This window comes from Odocoileus virginianus, chromosome 6, assembly GCF_023699985.2.
Source record: "Odocoileus virginianus isolate 20LAN1187 ecotype Illinois chromosome 6, Ovbor_1.2, whole genome shotgun sequence".
NCBI classification, from domain to species: Eukaryota; Metazoa; Chordata; class Mammalia; order Artiodactyla; family Cervidae; genus Odocoileus; species Odocoileus virginianus.
In genome coordinates, this window is record NC_069679.1 from 59,626,775 (window position 1) to 59,649,143 (window position 22,369).

The 22,369-nt window shown below is 41.3% G+C and overlaps 2 protein-coding genes across 2 annotated transcripts in view; one reads left to right on the top strand and one right to left on the bottom strand.

Moving 5' to 3' along the window:
* Nucleotides 1–22,369, bottom strand: part of RTN1 (reticulon 1) — a 236,271-nt gene that overhangs the window by 81,328 nt on the left and 132,574 nt on the right. The gene's annotated exons all lie outside the window — the stretch shown is intronic.
* Nucleotides 16,668–17,054, top strand: LOC139035513 (GTP-binding nuclear protein Ran-like). Its single transcript, XM_070468535.1, has one exon. The coding sequence runs from the start codon at nucleotides 16,668–16,670 to the stop codon at nucleotides 17,052–17,054; it is 387 nt and encodes a 128-aa protein (XP_070324636.1).

Here is a 22,369-nt window from a genome sequence, read left to right on the forward strand (position 1 = left end):
CCATTAGAGTGGTATCATCTGCATATCTGAGGTTGTTAATATTTCTCCCAGCAATCTTGATTCCAGCTTCTGAGTCATCTAGCCCAGCATTTTGCATGATATACTCTGCATACAAGTTAAATAAGCAGGGTGACAATATATAGACAATATACAGACTTGATGTACTCCTTTCCCAATCTTGAACCAGTCTGTTGTTCCATGCCCAGTTCTGTTGCTTCTTGTCCTGTATACAGGTTTCTCAGGAGGCAGGTAACATTGTCTGGTATTCCCATCTCTTGAAGAATTTTCCACAGTGTTCGGTGATCCACAGAGCAAAGGACTTTAGCATAGTCAATGAAGCAAAAGTAGATTTTTTTAAAATTTCCTTGTTTTTTCTATGATTCAGTGAATGTTGGCAATTTGATCTCTGGTTCCTCTGCCTTTTCTAAATCCAGCTTGTACATCTGGAAGTTCTCAGTTCATGTACTATTAAGCCTAGCTTGAAGGATTTTGAGCATTACCTTGATAGCATGTGAAATGAGCACAACTGTATGGTAGTCTGAATATTCTTTGGCCTCTCTTTGGGACCTGAACAAAATCTGACATTTCCAGTCCTGTGGCCACTACTGAGTTTTCCAAATTTGCTTGCATATTGAGTGAAGTACTTTCACAGCATAATCTTTTAGGATTTGAAATAGCTCAGTTGGAATTTCATCACCTCCACTGGATATCCACACACAGAAGAATGAAGTCACATTCTATCTCACACTAAATGAAAAATTAACTCAAAATGCATCAAGGACTTAAATGTAAGAGCCAAAAATATAAAACTCTTAGAAGAAAACACAAGAGTAAACCTTCATGACTTTGGATAGTTGGTTTCTTAAGCATTTCTCAAAAACTTCACCTCATAATCTTCGGTAATTAGTATTTCAACATAGGAATTTATTTTGGAGAGGAACACAAATATTCAGACCATATCATAGTCCCATCATAAAAATTCAAGAATTCTAATCCTTTTATGAACAACCCTCAAATAGTCAAATTTCTGTGAGGTTCAGAGATCTACTGAGATAAGCAACATTGCTCAAAAATCCCATCCAATATTTAACAATGTTCCCTCTCAGCAAACTACTCCTTATGCCTTTGTGAAGATGGAATGAAAAAGCAGTGGGCACAATATGGTCTACCATCAGGGGAAGAAATAGTAAGACCTTTGGAAACCTGCTGGCACCTAAAAGTCAGCTTTTAGAACTCCAAAGGCCTCAAGTCAATAGCACCTACACACCAGTCCTTGTTTCTGTTGACAGGATGGCCCTACAACAGAGTAAAGTGATGACCAGGCTTTTCTTTGTTGAATTCAGGACTGTCCTGTGTAGATAGCACAGAAGTAAAGGAGATTATGTGTGTGTGCTGAGTTGTGTGCTATTTTTTGCAACCCCGTGGAATTTTCCAGGCAAGAATACTGGAGAGGGTTGCCATTTCCTACTCCAGGGAATCTTCTAGACCCAGGGATTGAGCCTGGGTCTCCACATATCCTGCATTAACAGGCAAATTCTTTATTACCACACCACCTGGGAAGCTAAAAGGAAATTATAGAAGAAATCAAGCTGCCAGTTAGTGAGAAGGAAGAGAGAAGAGAAAAGCATCTGGAAAGAGCCAGTGTTGCTCCTGGAGTTGGACCTTCTGCAGCTGCTTCTACGACTGACTTTCCCTGACACAAAGATCGGAAGGAAAATCCACTTCTCACAAAAGTTGTACCAAAGACCATAAAAATACCATTTGGATGCCAACTGAGCATATTGGATTGGGGGGAGGGGAGGAGAAGTGAGTAATTAGAAAGCTGGACCATTAATATAAACACTCAGCAAAAAGCAGCATTTATAGTTTCTAGTTAGCCCAACAAGCACTTTCTTGGCTTTGAAAAATAGTACTCAACTGGATGAAAATTTTATACACAGTAAGGGTAATAGAATGGACTTTAAATTCTCTTTTATATATACAAAAACCTTATTAAAAGCACCCCAGAGAGTGGAGGATAAATAAGACATTCAACAGCTTCCCCCTGTTCCCAAAATCAATTTTACTTTTGCTTTCATGCAGCCTACCATGAGCTTCCAGGCATAGAGCAGAGGAGCTGTGCATCCTTAGGAATGAACACAGCACCAACCCACTTCACTGTGCAGCTACCCTGGGATCAGCCTCTACTGAGGTAAGCATTTTTATGTAATTATACAGAAGGCTAATGAGTCTCTGAAGTTATCCAGTAACTTCAAGTACACTGTATAAACAGAAAAACAGGGATAAAATACAATTTTACCATTTGCTCAACTCCCACTGGTGTACTATCACTACAGTATCTAGTGATGGTATTCAAGCTATTGAAGCAATGATTCTGTTTATGTGGTTCATTTCACAGTAAGTCAAAACAAATACTGTCATCACTTCAGGACAATTCAATCTTTCTCCTCAAGGTAAGAAAGGGATAGGAATCATTAGTCTGCTAATACTTTTCCCTGCCCCAGATTTTTTAAGATATTGGAAAATCAGGCCAGTAAGGTCAGAATACTCATACAACATCTCAATCATGGCAATGTAAATCAGTAACACAGAGAGAGCTAGGAAACGTATGGCTTTTATTGTTCTTATAACACTTTATTGCATTAATTTGTGTATTTGTCTGTCCTTACAAATGCCTCGTGAGCAAAGACTGTTATCTTATTATCTTTGTCCAGTCACAGCCCCATCGCAACCATGCAGTAGGTACCAGAGATTTGATTCCTGAATGAATGAATGCAAACTTGAACGTGTTAGCAGATTAACATGTGTGAGCAAACACACAGAATACACACACTGGAATCCAACATGGGTTGTTCATAGATCTAATTACATAATTCAGAAGATCCTTTGTTTCTAATGATAGCAATATTAGCAATCTCCATGTGCTCAATGTTTTGTTGCAAACTGATCTTTAAAGAGAGTAGGTACAGAAAAATGCACTGAACATCTTAACACTTTTCCCTCCTCTGACACCCAATATGATTGAACTTAAAACTGACAGCATTTGTAGTGAGAATTAATCATAATGGTACCTGGTGCTATTATTTACATTGCCATTTGTATTTATTCTAACCCCTGAAAGGGTTGAGGATTAGTGGAATATTCACTTAAAAGCAACTTCTGGAGAGTAGGTTCTGACTTAAAGTCCTCGGGTGTCCCCACAGAACCTAGCAGACAATTAGACACATATAGGAGCTCTAATCACATGCTGAATTACAGCTCACCTAAACCAAATCCAAGGTCCACCAAGTTCCAAAGCAACAGCACAAACTGTCTGACCTCTCTCAAAGGACAGATTTTTCATCTGTGTAATGTTTCTGCTTAATGTTAAGATAACTGATTAACAATAAGATGACTTTACAAGAGCCTCAAGGCGCAGGGTTGAAGGGTGCATTTGTTGTCCTTGTTAGTGACCTTAAGGACAGAGGTGTTCATTGCAATATTTTATTAATTCTATCATCTATCTTTGACCAACCTATTTATTTATTTATTTTTCCCAATTATTTTGATTAGTTGGAGGCTAATTACTTTACAATATTGTAGTGGGTTTTGCCATACATTGACATGAATCAGCCATGGATTTACATGTGTTCCTCACCCTGAGCCCCCCTCCCACCTCCCTCCCCATCCCATTCCTCTGGGTCATCCCAGTGCACCAGCCCCGAGCACCTGTCTCATGCATCCAACCTGGGCTGGTGGGAATGCAAAGTAGTACAGCCACTATGGAGAACAGTGTGGAGATTCCTTAAAAAACTGGAAATAGAACTGCCATATGACTCTGCAATCCCACTTCTGGGCATACACACCGAGGTGACCATCCTATTTAAAGCAGCTCCCCTTAGCCTGCTTTATTTTTTAATTCACAGCACTTACCACTATACTATGTGTTTCCTTGTATACTGTTAGACTCCTCCACTAACTGAACTCCATGGGAGCAGGGCATCTGCTTTGTTTGCCACTCTCCCCCTGACCCCCACGGTGCCTCAGAAAAAACCTGGCATGTTAATAGGCTTTTGAAAATTATTTACCTCGTGATGCTGCTGAATTTACAAATATTCACTCATCAACAGTCAGGCTATCATTTGAGTTAAAGCAAAGAGGTCTAGGAATGTGTTAACTGCTTGATGATTATCACACATATATGAAAGCATGCACGCGCACATCCCACTAAATAGAAACTGAAGTCTTCAGGAAATGAACACCTAGAGCCAAGGAACATACTCCTCTGACGAAAGCCTCAGCCAGTGATCAGTAGGAAGGAACACGGCCAAATATTACAAAAGATTTGGAAAGAGATTTGCTGTGTTCTATTAAGACTAGAAAAAAGGAGGGGAGGAATAGCTGCAAATAAACCAGATGGGGTAGAATGCCATGAAACTTACAGCAGATGGCACTAAAATATTAAACTAACATTTCCTTATGCTCCAAGCTGAGCTCTATGTTAATGCTGATTAGGAGAATGAGTCTATTTAAAAACATGCAGATGAAAAATGAATCTGGTATTGTTAAACTGTTCTGCTAAAAACAACTCCAAGCATTAGCATCTAAGATGCTTTCACACTAACGGTATGTTAATATTATTCAGGCAAGGTTATGTCTAACAAAACCACCTAGAATAGGAGGAAAAAAACCTCACAGTCTCATGAATCTATTCAAAAGCAAGCTCAGTGTGGTAAAGCGGTGAAAATCTGCTTCTCTGATCTCCATAGCAACAGCAGCAACCCTCAGATAGACATTTTAAAAACCAGATTTGTTTTTCTCTTTTCCAAGTACCTTTCCATGGTATTTTTGGATATTGTTGAAATACAACTGACACTGCATAAGGTGTAAACACACTGCCTGTTCCAACTGCTTCATTATTAGATGGGGTGGCTTGTTCTTTTCTCACTTAACCCACAATGGTGATGTCGCTGTCAACAGCACAGCACCTGGCTCTCTGGGGATGCCCCAGAAAAATACTGTCAACTGAAAGCCAGGCTTAAGAATATTTATAGGTTGGCATGGGCTACCCAGTTGGAGAAGAGATACTCTCAAGATTTATAAACCATGCAAAGTAATCAGCATATTATCCATCTGCTTTACAAATATTATGTAAGGCTGCCACCTAAAAAGGAGCCATAGAATACTCACTTTCTCACTGAATCTGAGGTATAAAGACTATCAAGTCCCAGTTACAATAAAAAGGTAGGGAAAGAATTCAAAATAGGACCATGTAATCAGGTGTGCGTTGAAGAATTCTTTCAATTCTTCTGTATTATTAGTCTGTATGCTTGAAAATTTTCATATTGAATATTGGGAAAAAAGAAAATATTTCTAATCATCATATAAAACACTAACCAAGGGAAGTTTCCACTGTTCATGTTCTTATTGCAGTTAGTATGGTTGAAAAATAGAAGAGGGATATTTGTTCATTGGCTAACTAAAAGTGACCAACTGAAAAAATGTAGAGGATTCTTAAAGAAATTTAAATATGAACTGGGCATCAAATATAATAGTGGTCCTGTGGTTACATAAGAAATGTTCCTAGTTTTAGAGAGTGCACTGAAGTATTTAGGAGAGGAAACATATTGGTGGCTTTGACTTAATTTTCAAATGCTCCCCCCAAAATTAGGTGAAACATGATAAAAATGGTACTGTTAAATTTTGTAGCTCTATATTTGGAAATTCATTATACTATTCTCTCCAATGTATCTATGAAATTTTCTATAATAATCTATTTTAAATATCTTGAAAAAAATAGAAGCATGAGTGCTCTCAAATCACAGGTAAGAATTAAGTATTTGAAGGGTCAACCCTAATCTTGTCTCCTTTAAAGAATGATTAAAATACATACTATTTTAAGCACTTTGTCAGTGCTTAAATATTATTGTGAAATACCCTGTGTGGATTTCTGGAGTGGGCTAATGAACAATTATTTTTGAAAGCATGAAAATGTTGGACAAAGAAGATGAAGCAAAATCTACCAAGTAAGCAAGATATTGTAAGAAACCTCCCTAGATGGGGACAGAAATACTGCATAAGTCCTGCCTCTGCCTGGTGCCAGTATGCCTGCTTCCAGGGGACCAGGCAGACAAGAGACTGCCCTGGAGTGGAAGAATGTGAAAGTTTCCTCCCCACTTAGGATAACTGAAAGCATATAACAAAAAAAAATGGAAGTGATTTTTGAGAGAAATGGCCATTATCTGAAGCATTTTATATAAGAAACCCTCAAGGACTTGTCTGTCTTAACTCTTAAGGGGAGATTTCATGTTTATAATTGTGAGAAGGTGGCTAAACCTTGCCCCCAATGTTATTTCAAATATTCCTAAAGAATCTGATTGTTCAGAAGGTAGTTTCCCATAAAAACAAATCAGAGGGGTGAATCTTTTTTGCGTAGAGTCTTGCTTTGAGAAATGAGGAAGAGGCATCTGCAGCATTCCAAGTCTGCCATGAATCCAGTCCCTTTTGAAGGAAAGTGTGTATGTGCTCATTCTGTGTGTATGTTAGTTGCTCAGTCGTGTCCGACTCTGTGACCCCACAGACTGCAACCTGTCAGGCTTCTCTGTCCATGGAATTCTCCAGGCAAGAATAATGGAGTGGATTGCCACTTCTTTCTCCAGAGGAACTTCCCAACCCAGGGATTGAACCCTGGTCTCTTGCATTACAGGCAGATTCTTTACCATTTGAGCTATAGGGAAGCCCTATAATGGAAACTAGTCTTAATGGTTATTTCTGTTTAAGCTGCTACTGCCCTGGTCATTCTGTGTTGAGAGAAATCTGATTGGACCAGAGCTGGGAGCTTAAGCTAAATGCTGATGAGGTGAGGTGTGACAGGAGAGCATCAAATGGTGATGAAGCAGTCCACCTGGATCTTCCCCATTCTAGATAACAGAAATGCTGAGTGCACAGAAGGAGGGCAAGATGCTGATGGAGCTCAGGTACATGGCCAGGCTACTGTGGCTATGATCTGGAGGCCTGCCATACAGCCAGCCTTGGAAGGCCAAGGGGTGAGCTACCAAGGGAGCCCATCTGTGCTGCCTTACCCTTCACAACCACCATTACGATGGCAGCCTGCCTGTACAGAAAATGTGATCGAATCATGGAATGTGGTAATAATTGCTTCCATTTACAATGTGCCAGGTCTTCTACTAGCCCAAGCTCCTTAAAAACAGTTTCAATGTATTCAATTTATATTTCATTACAATTCAAGAGAGTAGGAATTACTAGCCATATTTTACAGATGAAGTCTGGGAAGTTTTAAGCCAGCAAGTGGTAGGCTAGGGTTCAAACTCAAAGCTGTCTGATTCCAGAGCTCATGCCTTAATCATTATGTAATACAACTTTAATAACAAATCTTATTTTTAATAGGGTTGTGCTGTATTCAAAATAACAAGAAGCATTTACTGCAGAAAGTTTTCCCATTTTACGAGAGTTATAAAGTTTCAATAGACTAGTCTTGCACAAATTCCATAGGCTCAGCAAAGAAAAGCTGATCAGTGGCCTACAGTGATGTCACCTTCTACTTTGTCAACTCAAATCTATTATTGGCTTTGTCAGTGGAACCTCAGAAAGCGTCTTTCTTTGCTGACTCCATTTGCCCTTTCCTGGGCTGATCACTCTACGAGAGCACAGTTAAGAGGTAGATGCTCTTCATGAGTAACAGTAGGGGATTCACAAGCAATGTTCTCTTCTTAATTAGCCTATTATTCTTTCATCTTTCACTGGATTCAATAACATTTAAATGAGCTCTTGGAAAAGAGCACAATCTATAGAACACACTGACATACAACAAAATCCCATAATATACTTCTGGGCCTTCATCCATGTGTCTAGAGTCACTGCTCATTTAGTCACCAAATGTTTATTGAGTCTCTACAAACTTATCAGGTGCCATGGTAGGCACTGGAAATAGAGCACCAAAAGAAAGTATGTGATCTCAAAGAGCTTAAGATCTATGTGGTAAGAGCAATAAATAAACAATAAAAATGCATATTTAATATACTGGGTAATGATAAGTACTATGAAGATCTACAGTAAGAGATAATTACACAAGAGGTCTGTGATAGACTTGATGCTCATCCAATTTCCACAGTGTCCCATGCATCAGGGGAGAGTCATGTTACTAATTCTGGCCAATGGACCGTAAGCAAAAGTGACATGTTTCATTTCCAGGAGGAAGCTTTGAAGAGCTAATGTGCCCTTCCAGCCCTTTCTTCCCCTCGCGTGGAAACCTGGGAAGCTATATGTTGATATTCAGTGGCATGGGAGGGAAGAAGCTTGGATCCCTTTGTAATTGGATAAAAAAAGAGCCCTCATCAATGAGCATCAGATTTTATATGAGCTAGAAATAAACACCTGTTGAGATAAGCCATTGAGATTTGAGGGTTTCTTATTCAAGTATGGCCTAACTCAAACAAACTAAGTACAGAACACTGGAGCCTGGGGAGAGACAACAAATGAGACTATTGGGAGCCCATACACCATGGATGGAGTTAACTCAGTGGCCGTAAACACTGGATAGGCATCCTAAATCATCCAAGGGATATTAAAAGTACTCATCTACAGATGTAACACTCAAAGATTATACTCTGGGATATTTAGAGTAGGGCCTAAGCATATGTATCTTGGGGAAAAAAAAACTACTCAAAAAGATGATCAATTGGGTCCGTTGGCTTTAAGAAACCTCCCTATGGGCAACCCATCCAACAATATGCTTAGGAACGAGCTTATTAGTGAGATCAAGTCAACTTCATATTAATCATTGGAAAACAGCCAATCAAACTTCAGCATATAGAGACAACCTGTAAGATATTTGAAATATTATGAAAGAATTTTTGTACTAAATGAGTAGCTGGACTAGGTTCTTCCAAAGCTCCACTCACTGTATAGTTATTATTAACATAAATATTTAAATAGTAACAAAATGAGACCGTAATAACTTAAGTCATCTAAATTAATTATCACAGAATCCTGTGATGCTGGTACTATTCTCCCCTTGGAACAAGTGAAAAAATCTACTGCCGGAAATCACACAGCTAGTAACAAATGGTAGAAATAGGATCCAAACCCAGCTGGCTCATGATGTGCAGTCAAAACAATACAGAGTTTGGAGAAAGGTACTCTAGATAAGGGGCCACCAGACAGGAAACACTTTAGGCACAGGCTCAGGGAGTAGCTGCTCTGATTCTAGTTAAGGATCCAAGTCCTTGGAGAACAGAACCGTTCACAGGCTGCCAAAGTGTGGTGGAAATTTTCAATGAAACAATCTACTCTTCTTGCCCCAATTCTGTGCTCACCAGGCAACAACGAGCTTATCTCTACACTGGGATGGAGTTCTGATACATCTCCAGGTAGACTGGAAATGGGCATTCTGGTTTATACCAGATTCAGATATATTTGTGTTTCAGAACACTTAGTCTTGGACTGAGAAAACTACTCTCTAGAGTGGACCAGCTCTACCCTAGGGTGGTTCATTCCTTCAGATCTATTACATAGAAGGGATCACATGGTAGCTTGCTAACACATAAAAAAAGAATTGGTTTGTCAAATTACCTCTATAGTGCACTCTAGGAAATGGAGAGTATCAAGGACCCCAGGGAAATAGACAGAAAATGCATTTTTGAAAAGGAAGCAGGTGATCTCAGGAGCACTGGGTTTCAAAGTGGGGGTCTTGAGTAGCTGCAGGTCAGAGATAGACCAGATGTGGGAAGTAGAGGACCCCGGGATCCTCCCTTGGGTTAGCCCTATCAGTGGGACTTCTTCAGTTCTCCCAGTGTTCTGCCTCACTCTGAGGGTCACCAGCAGGGACGCTTTTCAAAACTCTAGAGAACATCAACTGTTCACCTTTTGGTTATTAAAGATTTGTTCAGTTTTTATGACAATATTTAGATAAGTAGCAACAGAACATCTTGAGGTCAAGAGTGTCATTTTCTAATTTGCTCAGAGTTACCTCACCAGTATTTCTAACAGTAGGATCAATCAGCATCATCGAAGGAGAGTACAAAGGAGAAAGGTAGAGAGAAGGAGAGGCAAAACGTAACTGTGGAACATATGGTCCAACATACATTCTAACCATAGATCTTCTTTCTTAACCTCACCTTTACATCATGAGTTACCATACTAGTCAAGATGAGGCTGGTTATGGTAACAAATAACCCTTACCGTGGGAGAAATCTGTTTTGGGACTAACTTAATAGAGCAATATGTGTGTTCATTAGCAGGCAGCTTCCCTCCAAGCAGTCATTCAGAGGCCCAGGTTCCTCCCCTTTTGTCATCCCTCACAGCCTGAAGGAAGAAAAGGCAGAACCACATCTTAGCCACCTTGCCCCAGATGTGACCCACATCACTTCCACTTACATTCCACTGATAACAATCAGGTGTTTAGCTTCATCTACATGCAAAGAGGGCTAGAAAATGCAGTGGCTGACTAAACAGTGTTACCCAGCAATGATGCTACACTATGGAAGTGAAGTGAAAGTGAAAGTCACTCAGTCGGGTCTGACTCTTTTGAGACCCCATGGACTATACAGTCCATGGAATTTTCCAAGCCAGAATACTGGAGTGGGTAGTTGTTCCCTTCTCCAGGGGATCGTCCCAACCCAGGAATGGAACCAGTGTCTCCTGCATTGTAGGTGGATTCTTTACCAGCTGAGCCTCCAGGAAAGCAAACAATTGAAAAGGAAGTATCAATTTGGTAGAAAGTGATCCATCTTTACCCATTCCAAAATGAGCTTTATATAAATCACAAGAACAAATATAAAATGGGGAGATAAAACTTACAGTTCAAGTGAACAATCTTATGCCTCAACTTAGAGGCAAATCAGTCCAGATTTGACAGATGAACAGTACAGCTGAAATCTGAAAATATCTTTTTCAAAGAGGACTTGCCATCAGTCTCCAGGGCGTTAGTCTCCGCTGTCCTGATGCTGAAGCTGAAACTCCAATACTTCGGCCACCTGATGCGAAGAACTAACTCATTGGAAAAGCCCCTGATGCTGGGAAAGATGGAAGGCGGGGAGGAGAAGGGGATGACAGAGGATGAGATGGTTGGATGGCATCACTGACTCAATGGATATGAGTCTGAGTAAACTCCGGGAGCTGGTGATGGACAGGGAGGCCTGGCGTGCTGCAGTCCACGGGGTCGCAAAGAGTCGGACATGACTGAGCGACTGAACTGAACTGAACTGAACTGAACAGGAACTGAGAGAAAGATGTGGTCTACACAGGAACCAGGGGTTTAGAAGTCAAAGTGAAAGCCAGGATTTTTGGCTTTGTAAGTAGAGCACAGATTTGTGGGATAAATAAAATCTACTCAAAATTTCAAGATTCTGTTTTCAGAGAAATAAGAAAGGGCTTTAAAATGTGGACCCCAACAAAGGGAAGAAAGAGAAAATAAAAAGGACACATCAACAGTGAGGCCATTCTACTTATATGAAAATTATCTAGAACCAAGTTATTTATGATTTTATTTATGTCTAACATTTGGGAAGACTGTGACTCTATGTAAAATGATTTGACCATCACTTGGCTAACCTAAAATTTAAAAATTAAAAAAAAAATTAAATCCTCTCCAGGTGATTGGACTGAATTTCCACATCACTGACCACACTACCACTTGATCTGTGCCTCATGCACCATTATAAACTATTTACAGCAGTATATGTTTAAGATATTAAATCTTAATCTCCAAATTATAAAGCAACCTCACATAGAGAAGCATTTAGGTTTATTAACAAACAAGTCAACTACCTAGAAATCAATTTAGTTGGAAAAGGGCACTGGATCAGAGTCAGGAGACTTTATCTCAAATTTTGGTTCTTTTGCCCCTTCAATATCACCGAGAACTGATTGTACCTCAAATTCTGACTTCAATATAAAAGGAGGGTGTTGATCCAAAAATTCCAGCTAGTATGAAACTTTGATTCATGAATCCTATATGATATTATATTTTTTGGCACAGGCAAAATGGCTAACTTAAAATTAATTCTGGTACAAACCAGGTTATCCTTTTAGGAATTTTTTTTTTTTTACCTCTGTCCTTGTGCGTATTTCAAGGAAAATATGGCTGACAATTTAAATGATCAATCCCTATACAAACGGTGCAGTCACATGGACACCGTAAAATCACTGAAAGATACATTTTCTTACATCCTAATCCAGGAACTCTGTAAATTTGAAATGTGTAGATTTCAAATCCCAGTGGCTTCAGATGAGGTTAAAAAGTAGAGGTTGGATATTTTCATCACAACCACTGGATGGCAACAGACATTAACAGTAAGAGGGGAAAATCAATATGAAAGCCATTTTTTTTTAACTTGGTTTTTTCTGTGTTTTTAGATATAGCATCGAATTTCCTACAGATGTTGCTGCTGCTGCTGCTGCTAAGTCGCTTCAGTTTTGTCCGACTCTTCACGACCCCATGGACTGCAGTCTACCAGACTCCACTGTCCATGGGATTTTCCAGGAAAGAGAACTGGAGTGGGTCCTACAGATGTTAGGGGGAGGTAAACAAAAGTGAATTTGAAAGCAAAAAAAAAAAAAAAATAGTTTTGGAACACATATTCTGCTTTTGTAAGTGTTTTGCATTTAGAACAATCCCCCAATATTTCAGTGTCCAGCTGAGTTGTAAAAGAGGTATCAGCCAGAAGGGAAGAGTTAAATCAGAATGCTGTATTTACCAGAGCATGCAGGTTTGAGCTGAATTATTTATCAGTGGTAGTGAAATTTCTGATCTGTGTAAGAAGATTAAGATTGCTACTTCATTTGTCACTGGAAGCATACAGTTCAACCCCAGCCTCAGGCTTTCTCCCTCTCCCACGAATCTTCTAAACTATGGACAGAGGCCATTTGGAGGACTCCTCTGGCTCAGTGAGGTAGGAGACAGTGGGACTCTGGGCTGGACACCTGCTCTCTGTCAAGTGGAGTAAAATTCAAGCTTTGTTCTTACCCAGATACTCCCAAGGACAAAGCTAGTGGTTAAAGCTGAGCTCTGCTAAAGCAAAGAGAAAAGGTACCCACTCCTGAGGTCAAGGAAGACTTCCCTGTCTGCACATGCGCAGAAGGCTTCTTGGGGGTTGAAAAGGGAGGGGACCCCACCCCATAATAAACATGGACATGCACTCATAGGCCTCTGTGGTGGGATCCATCTTAGCAAAAAGTTGCACATGCATCTTGGGGAGGGTCCATGGACCAGACAGGTGTGAATAAAGAAACAAGATAATGGGCCAAAGGGAAACAAAGACCCAGAAGGACTTTCCTATATAAGTGATTTACATCCCTCTGTACTGTGGTTCTTTTCACTCAGGACACCCACACTCCTCTCCAGGTGTGTGTCTCTGCCTAGTGTCTGACTTTCTGAGCTCCTCCTCATTAGAGAGGATGTCCGTACTCTTTCTCTCTGGGTGTGTATCTCTGCCCTGCTTCTGAGTTGGATAAACTATTTTCCTGTGTGCTCTTTCATATATTGTGCTGTGTCTCCAATGATAAATGTTGTACCTGCGTTTAGTGTTTGCCTCCTTGAAACACTCTTGCTTTCAAATAGCGGCAAGAGCCAGGGACACTTTGCTTCTAGCCTCTGGTCCCTGGTGGTCTAGTGGTTAGGATTCTTGGTTTTCATCCAGGCCACCCAGGTTTAATTTCTGGGGAGGGAACTAAGATCTCTTCTCAGGACTGCTCATTGCTCTCCCTCCAAAATCACCAGAAGGCCCCAAACTACTGGGAACATGAACGGTTAGCTAGCTGTGTCCCTGCCTGCCTTTGCAGGTCTTTGTTCTGGAGCCTCTGTGGGGTGGGAAGATAGCAGTAGCACCTCCAGAATAAGCCTGAAAGTCCAGGTTGTGCTCACACTATCCCCCCTCCACTTCTCCTATAAGGAGGTGCAAGTCTCAGAGCTGACAGTATAAATTTCATTCTAAATCCCACATATAAACCATTTAAAAACATCTAAGCTCAATCAGAAAACCCGCCTGGCAGGATTCTGGCCCAGGCCCTGAAAAAGATGGGACACTTAGAGGAAAAAACATGACAAAGATAACTCTGAGGGCTTTGAGAGATCAGTCTCAACACAGTCCCTGGAACAACAGTTCTCAAATTCTTGTGTGCCTAGAATTTACTGGGGAGCCACTTAATGAAGCAGATTCCTCATCCCATTCTTAGGAGATCCTGGGGTGAGCCTAGGAATCCGTATTTTATCAAACAGTTTATGATGTCAATGGTCCACAACTGCACTTTGAGAAACACTATCTAAGAAAACAAATGTCTCCACTGAGTCCCTAATCCACTCTCCCTGCCACATGCCCTCAGTTTCCACGAGAAGAGAGAAAGAGTCCTGGATCAAGGTTTTCCCTGGCAGAAGAGGACCCCTAGGTCATTTAAAACCCAGAAGAACCATTAAAGAGATAAGACTGACTCAGGAAGCACTGAGTAATCACAAATAACAATAATCAACTGCAGGCTTGAGCTGAAGTTAACTAGAGCCAGTGATATACTTGTTCCCACTTCAGACTCCAGTTTTGAGTGTTTGCCTTAAACTACCTTTTCTCTGACTTTATCCTCTGCTCTCTGGCAGGCTATCATCTTTGCTTTGCTTTTTAGTATAATTTTGATCCATATTTGGAACTTCACATTAGACTTTCTGAAGTTTTTGTGAGTTACTGGCCCTGGCCAAAATTATACCTCTTTTTAAAGAACCAACTTGCTGTCCCCCATCCCTGCCTACCTCACTCTATGTCCTATTTAACTTCCACAGGTACCATATTTGACCCTTGTTCCAGCTCCAGTCTCAGCCATTCAAACATCACTGTCACCAAAACACATTAATAACTATTATACCCCCCAATGCTCGGCCATAAAAATATACTATCAGCTCAACCTGTGAGAGTATTTCAGAGCCAGCATTACCCAAATAGATGATTTTCCCATAGTAGACATAAAAAATTGGCTTCAGTGACTAAAGAAACAGCATTGAGGTTTGGGATATTTTTCCTATAATAAATGTTTTTGTATCTATTTATAAACATTATGGTGACAAAAACTGAAATACAATTTGAGAGACGTGGGAATAAAGTCACCCCAGATACCAATCCACTGTATCAGTAAGTCCAATTAAGGCAATCATCAAAATAAACTTCAAATTCAGCCATTCCTCTTCATTTTCATTGCTACCTCCCTCTCCCTGTCACATCATGATAAAGACCAAACTCGGCATTGTGGTCTGGGCATGAAAGGGCACTGCCAACCTTGCTGCCGCTGTTTAGTCACTAAAATCATGTCCAACTCTTTTGAGACCCCATGGCCTATATCCCACCAGGCTCCTTTGTTCATTGGATTTCCCAGGCAAGAATATTGCCATCTCCTCCTCCACGGACCTTCCCAACCTAGGGACTGAACCTGTATCTCCTGCATCGCAGCAGATTCTTTACCACTGAGACACCGGGGAAGCCCAACAACACCAACAACAAAACAACTCTAACCATGTAGGCTTTTTTTTTTCGGTTTCTAGAATGCTCCCAGAACTTTCTTGCCTGTAGCTTTTGCATTGTCTATTGTCCAGAACATTTTAAAATGATGTCTTGCCATAGTTGATTCCTTAGTTTCCTCCTCTCTGACCAAGTTCCACTACCACCAAGTACTCTCTCATGAGAACACATCATTCTGTTGATTTCTATTTAATGCCAGCCCCTCACCCACCCAGATGAAGCCCTGCAATTGGTGGATTCATGTCTGCCTTGGTCATCACTATACTGCCTGGGTCAGACAGGCAGTACACCATATTGATTGAAGCAAAGGAAGGAAGAATGAATTGAATTGTTGAGGTCTTCCTTTGGTGGCACTGGCATAACCTTAGGTGAAATGTACGTTATCTGTATTACAGCAGTGTTCTGTGGGGTTACAAAGATAGAATTCAGAAGCAGAGACCAATAACTGTGAGTGTCCCACCCAGATTTAGAGGAAAGTGAGGTTAGCATTTGAAAGGAGTGGAGAATCCTCTGGAGTCTTGATGCTGAGAATTCCAGGTACGTGGACTGTATTCTCCAATATCCATGACTGCATCAGTAAGCAAAGATGATTTATGTGAAGGATAAAGGGACTAGATAGAGAATCAGGATCACCATCTAAATAGGGTCATTATTTCTCAGAGGCACCAGAACATCTGCCATCTGGGAACTCTTATCTCTACACGCAAGTTGGACTTGGATCCATCTTAAGGGCTTATCTATGCCCCACTCAGTGATAGACTTCATTTTGGGGGGCTCCAAAATCACTGCAGATGGTGACTGCAGCCATGAAATTAAAAGACGCTTGCTCTTTGGAAGAAAAGTTATGACCAACCTATACAGCATATTAAAAAGCAAAGACAGCTCAGTCAGACGGGCGCGGAGACGCTTCTGGAAGTAACATTGCAAGAACCAAGGAGAACCTCAAGTTCAGTTCAAACTTGTTTTGGTTGATGACGGTGGTACTGGAAAAACTACGTTCATGAAGCACCATCTGACTGGTGAATTTGAGAAGAAGTATGTGTTGAGGTCCATCCTCTTGTGTGCCATACCAACAGAGGACCTATTAAGTTCAGTGTATGGGGTCCAGCTGGTCAGGATAAACTTGGTGGGCTGAGAGATGGCTATTATATACAAGCTCAGCATGCCATTGTAATGTTTGACACAACATTGAGAGTTACTTACAAGAATGTGCCTAACTGGCCTAGAGATCTGGTACGAGTGTGTGAGAACATCCCAATTACGTTGTGTGGCAACAAAGTGGATATTAAGGACAGAAAGGTTAAGGCAAAGTCAATTGTCTTTCACCGAAAGAAGAATCTTCAGTACTATGACATTTCTGCCAAAAGTAACTACAACATTGAAAAGCTCTTCCTCTGGCTTGCTAGAAAACTGATTGGAGACCATAACTTGGAGTTTGTCGCCATGCCTGCTCTTGCCCCTCGAGAGGTGGTCATGGACCCAGCCTCGGCAGCACAGTATGAACACAATTTAGAGGTTGCTCAGACAACTGCTTTCCCGGATGAAGATGATGACCTGTGAAGCTGGGGCCCAGCATCAGAAGTCTAGTTTTATAGGCAACTGTCCTGTGATGTCAGTGGTGCAGTGTGTTTACCACTTTATTATATAGCTAAGCAGAACATGTGCTTAATCTTTGGATGCTGAAGGAGATGGATGGGCTTTGGAGTGAATGTGGCAGTTTTTTTTTTTTCCCATTTATTTTTATTAGTTGGAGGCTAATTACTTTACAACATTGCAGTGGTTTTTTGAAATGAATTAGCCATGGATTTACATGTATTCCCCATCCCAGTCCCCCCTCCCACCTCCCTCTCCACCCCATCCCTCTGGGTCTTCCCAGTGCACCAGGCCCGAGCACTTGTCTCATGCATCCAACCTGGACTGGTGATCTGTTTCACCCTAGATATACGTGTTTTGATGCTGTTCTCTTGAAACATCCCACCCTCGCCTTCTCCCACAGAGTCCGTGAATGTGGCAGTTTAAAAAACAAAAAAACAACCTTCATTTTTTGGACCTGCATATTTAGATGTTTTGGAATGCAGTTGTTTCCTCCTTGAGTTTGAAATATAAGACTGCTATAGTCACATAACAATATTGAGAGGTGGAATCTTGTTTGTTACTGTCATTCCCATTCCTTTTCATTTAGAATTAGAATAAAGTTGTATTTCAAATATCTAAAAAAAAAAAAAAAAAAAAAAGCAGAGACATTACTTTGCCAACAAAGGTCCGCCTAGTCAAAGTTGTAGTTTTTCCAGTAGTCATGTATCGATGTGAGTTGGACTATAAAGAAAGCTGAGCATCAAAGAATTGATGCTTTTGAATTGTGGTGTTGGAAGAGACTCTTGAGAGTCCCTTGGACTGCAAGGACATCCAACCAGTCCATCCTAAAGGAAATCAGTCCAGAATATTCACTGGTAGGACTGATGCTGAAGCTGAAGCTCTAATACTTTGGCCACCTGATGCAAAGAACTGATTCATTTGAAAAGACCTTGATGCTGGGGAAGATTGAAGGCAGGAGGAGAAAGGGATGAGGATGAGATGGCTGGATGGCATCACCAACTCAATGAACATGAGTCTGTGTAAACTCTGGGAGTTGGTGATGGACAGGGAGGTCTGGCGTGCTGCAGTCCATGGGGTCACAAAGAGTCGGACACAACTAAGCGACTGAACTGAACTGATGCCGCACTCTGTGCCCAGGCAAGACTTACTAGGGGGTTGGGTTCATTGTGCCCCAAGGACTTGGCATCAAAATATTACAACAACAATTTTGGATCTATATATACATCCTGTAGGTGAAGTGTCAAAAATATTTGTCCCTGGAAATAGTTTAAGTGCTGGGTCACCAAGAGTTGGAGCAAGTCTCTTCAAGGTTGAGAAGGAAACCTTCCCAGGGTCCTGCAGCCACTATTTAAAAAACAGATCAATATGCAATCTGGGACAAGGCTAACCTTGTGACTGTTTCAGAAGGAAAAACCAATAAGGTGAACTGCCTATTGGCAGCCTCATTCTGTGCTGCTAAGACAGGAGAATACCTTCTATCACTGGGCAGCATCTCATAAAAGTAACTTAATAGCTTTGAACAGTCTAAAATGGAAGGTTCAATGTCTCCATCTAAATATTTACACTGCATACATCCTCACAGAAGCCAGACTTTATCCAGCAGTTTCTGGTCCATCTTGTTGAAAGCTGGCATGGGGGAAGTGGCTGTAATATCCTTGGGCAAATATCGTTGAGCCAATTATGAAACCTGCATGGTGAAAGAAAGATTCTGTCCAAGAATCTTTATGGCCTGTTTTACTAATTCAGTTTCACGGAAGCAAATAAATATGGGCCTAAAGTATATTAACTTAAAAAAAAAAAACAATTACAAGAAGAAAAGTAAATGGGTCACACTTATTCTGGTTCTCTACAAAATATTTTAGGACAGAAGCAATATCTAGTATATTAATAATAATGAAAAGTAATAATAAACATCATAGTAATAATAAACATCATAAATGCTAGGTCTTTTTGAGAAGATCTCCATCTGGAAGTCTTCTTGCAAATCACTCCCCTAAGGAGATAAGCTTTTCCCTGCCACAGAGGGCTAAGCCCCGCAAGCTCCGGCTGCGGCAGCTGGTGCCTGCAGAGAGAAGGTGCAGAGGCCTGCCTCCCAGGGCACAGGAAGGGATGCAAACAGCCGAGTGCCCCTCACTCTCTCTCATTAAAAAACACCATATGCCCAGGGCATGCTCACCAAGGTGTTTTTCACTACAGGTTGGGCTGCTTAGCTCATCTGCTTACAGACAGAATTCTCTTTAGCATGCTAATTAAAAGTGCAAGCTTATGCTCATCCTGATGTTGCAGTTCTAGCGTAGGGGCCAAACAGGAATCTGCATTTTCAGTCAGCACTCCAGGTGACTATGAGGTTCCCTGTGCTGAGGCAATGCTTTGGGAACCACTGGCTTCAACCAGTATTTCTCAAACTGGGATCACTGGATGCCCTATTGAAAGTTCCAAATAGCTTTTTTTTTTTTTTTTACATTTTGCACTTTGTTTTTGATAATTTTTCAAATATTAAGAGCATCCTGGATAATGTGGATAATTTTATAGCCAAATACTATGGCAACACTTCCACTGAAGTTTTACAATCAGGTTCTACTTTTAACTTGATCTCAGGCCACTGAGTCTTTACTCAGTCTTTAGTCAGATCCAGATCTGATCTGAATATCCACAACAGAGTGAAGCCTGAATGATATCCCTTCATTCACTCAGGAAGGGAATAGAAGAAGGAAAGGAGCAGATTTTGACAAAGGACATCAATGTACTAAATGGGAGGTGGAGGGGGGTAGTTTATAGGATATTCACTAAAAAGTGAGGAAATGGAAAAGCCCAGAATGAAAGACTTCTCCAAAGCCTGGGAGGTGCTACACATGAGGCAGTGGCTGAACATCTGTGTGGATGAGAGCAAGGAAATGAGGCACGAAGGAAGACGGGGAAAGAACTCAAGTCAAAGTAATCGGAAGGAAGGTAGCAAAAGAGACTGGGGAAAAGGTCAGAGACTGAGGGGATAACCAAGAAGGAGAAACATCAGGGAAGTAAAGGAGGACAAGTTTTGAGACGAGAAAAGTCTTCATGTGAGCTGGTGGTGTCCTGATTTTACTGCTAAAAGAAGTTAAAATAGTCTGTCCAATATGATATCACTTGTGCAACAAAAGACTGTGTATACCGAAATACACAAAGAAAATTTCTGAAAGCAGTAAGAACAACAAAAACAGAAGCCTGCAGTTATCTCTCAGACTCAGAAATGTAATACAGGATCAGGAGAACGTAAACTTCTTATTTTGCACCATTCTTATGGTTATATTTATTATGCATTCTTATGTTATATTTATTTTGAACTAATGCTTTAAGGACTGCTCAGCAGTACAACATTAAAGTACCCAGGAGAACAAGAAAGATGCGACTGAAAAGAGGTCTTTTGGGGAGATAGGAAGGTTGTTGTTGGTGACCTTCTTCAGAACAGTTTCAGGTCGAAATGTTAATACTGACTTCCATGGTCTAAAATATTGCTTCTCGAGCTTTAGCGTGACTAGGAATCACTTGGACATTCTTGGTAAAATGCAGATTCTAATCAGTAGGTAGGTCTGGGAAGGAGCTTGACATTTCTAACAGGTTCCCACGTGACATCCCAGTGGCTGGCCTGACACTATGTTTTTGAACTGTAAGGAAAAGTAATCAGAATACTGGGAATGGAGGTGAGTACCCAGAGACCACTATTTTTCAAAGAATGCTCTGTAGGCAATGAACCCTACACCACACTCTAATAAAAGATTCTGCAATCAAATAGGTGGAAATATACTGCATATCCACCCTGATGAGTCACATTGGGTATTAATGTTTTATTGAGAATTTTTCACTTGTTTTCAACTAAGACATTCCTAAAACGGTCAACCTTGCAACAGTGAAAATTTATCTACCCTGTCATGTTCTTAAGAGGCCATCCCTGAGGGTGTGGGGAAGCAGTAAAACAGGGGAGCAGGAGCTCAGGGGGTGCACAGAGAAGGGAAACTGGAATATGATGAACCACATCTGGTCTTCAGTGCAATAGCAGTGGAGGTCTCCGAAAGGTAAGAAAGCTCGATAAATAGACCTTGTCAGGACAAGCACACGCCAGTAAATAAAGCCCAACATTCCCTGACAGTATGTGCTATGATGTTGTCAGATATTTGCCAAACCTCATTCTAAATATTTCTGGACCTTTCCAAAACTTAGCCCAGCACCAGCATTAGCAGGATAACTTCAAAGCCAGGGAGGAGCACACTTGTGAATATATGAACCTGAATCTACTTACATTGCCAGAGGCTTGAGGAAACCACAGAAGCTGACCTGACCCCACTGCTGTGGGGAGTCGCACTTGACTTGAGCGCAACCCTCCTGTCCACAGTGATTAAGAACAGCCTGCGGGGGCGGCTCCTCCCACCTGCTGAGGTGGAGCAGGTGAGGCCAGAAGAACCCCAGGGCTCCAATAACCTGCTGGCAGCGCTGAGTCGTCTGCGCAGCACCGCCAGTGCTCGGCTGCCTCAGAACAACCTTTCAGACTCTCTTCACGGATAATGAGGCTGAGAGCGCCGAGTTTCAGAGGGAGACTGGATTTCAAAGGATCTCTCAGTGTGGAGGAGAGCAGAGGCTGTTCACGGTGGTATGCCTTAACCGTTTGAAAAGACTGCCACTTTCTCCTTTCTCATGTCTAATGCGGCAGCAGGGGGCTGCCACATGGGGCAGTTTGCACAGGGGTTAGAATGGTACCAGGATCAGCTGCAAAATACGCTCTGAAGCCTTTGCGCTCACCGCGGTACTTCTCCACCGCATTAGCTCTTCACTGGACATGTGGTCGCTCAGTCAGCCCCTGCTGCCATACTTGTCTCTCAAATATACTAATGAGGGGAATGGGCCTGCACAATACCATTCTCTCTTTATTAGACTACGGATTTCCTTACTTTGACGATAAATATACTTGAGCAGTGCCATGCACATGTGACCATTTCACTATGGGGATGCTAATTAGGAGATAAAATGGAAACACACACCTGTTACAGTACAGTGATATGAACCCTTACTCTAAATGACTCAAGTGCTCCTGCTTCAAGCTCCCTGAAAGCTGCAGGGCCCTGTCCCACCACAGTCAGACTGGTGGCAAAAGAATCCAAATTAGTTCTAATATTCACACAACAAATACACATTTCCACTACTAAGTCTGTCACAGAAAAGCCTCCCTATTGCACACACTAAATACACTTTAAACTCTGAGGGATGAGTTATTTGGGATATCAGGAGTCAATTATGTCAGCCCCCACGTG

Bases quoted from the DNA above. Each gene is read 5' to 3' on its own strand.
- LOC139035513 (XM_070468535.1), top strand. From the start codon at position 16,668: ATGTTTGACACAACATTGAGAGTTACTTACAAGAATGTGCCTAACTGG.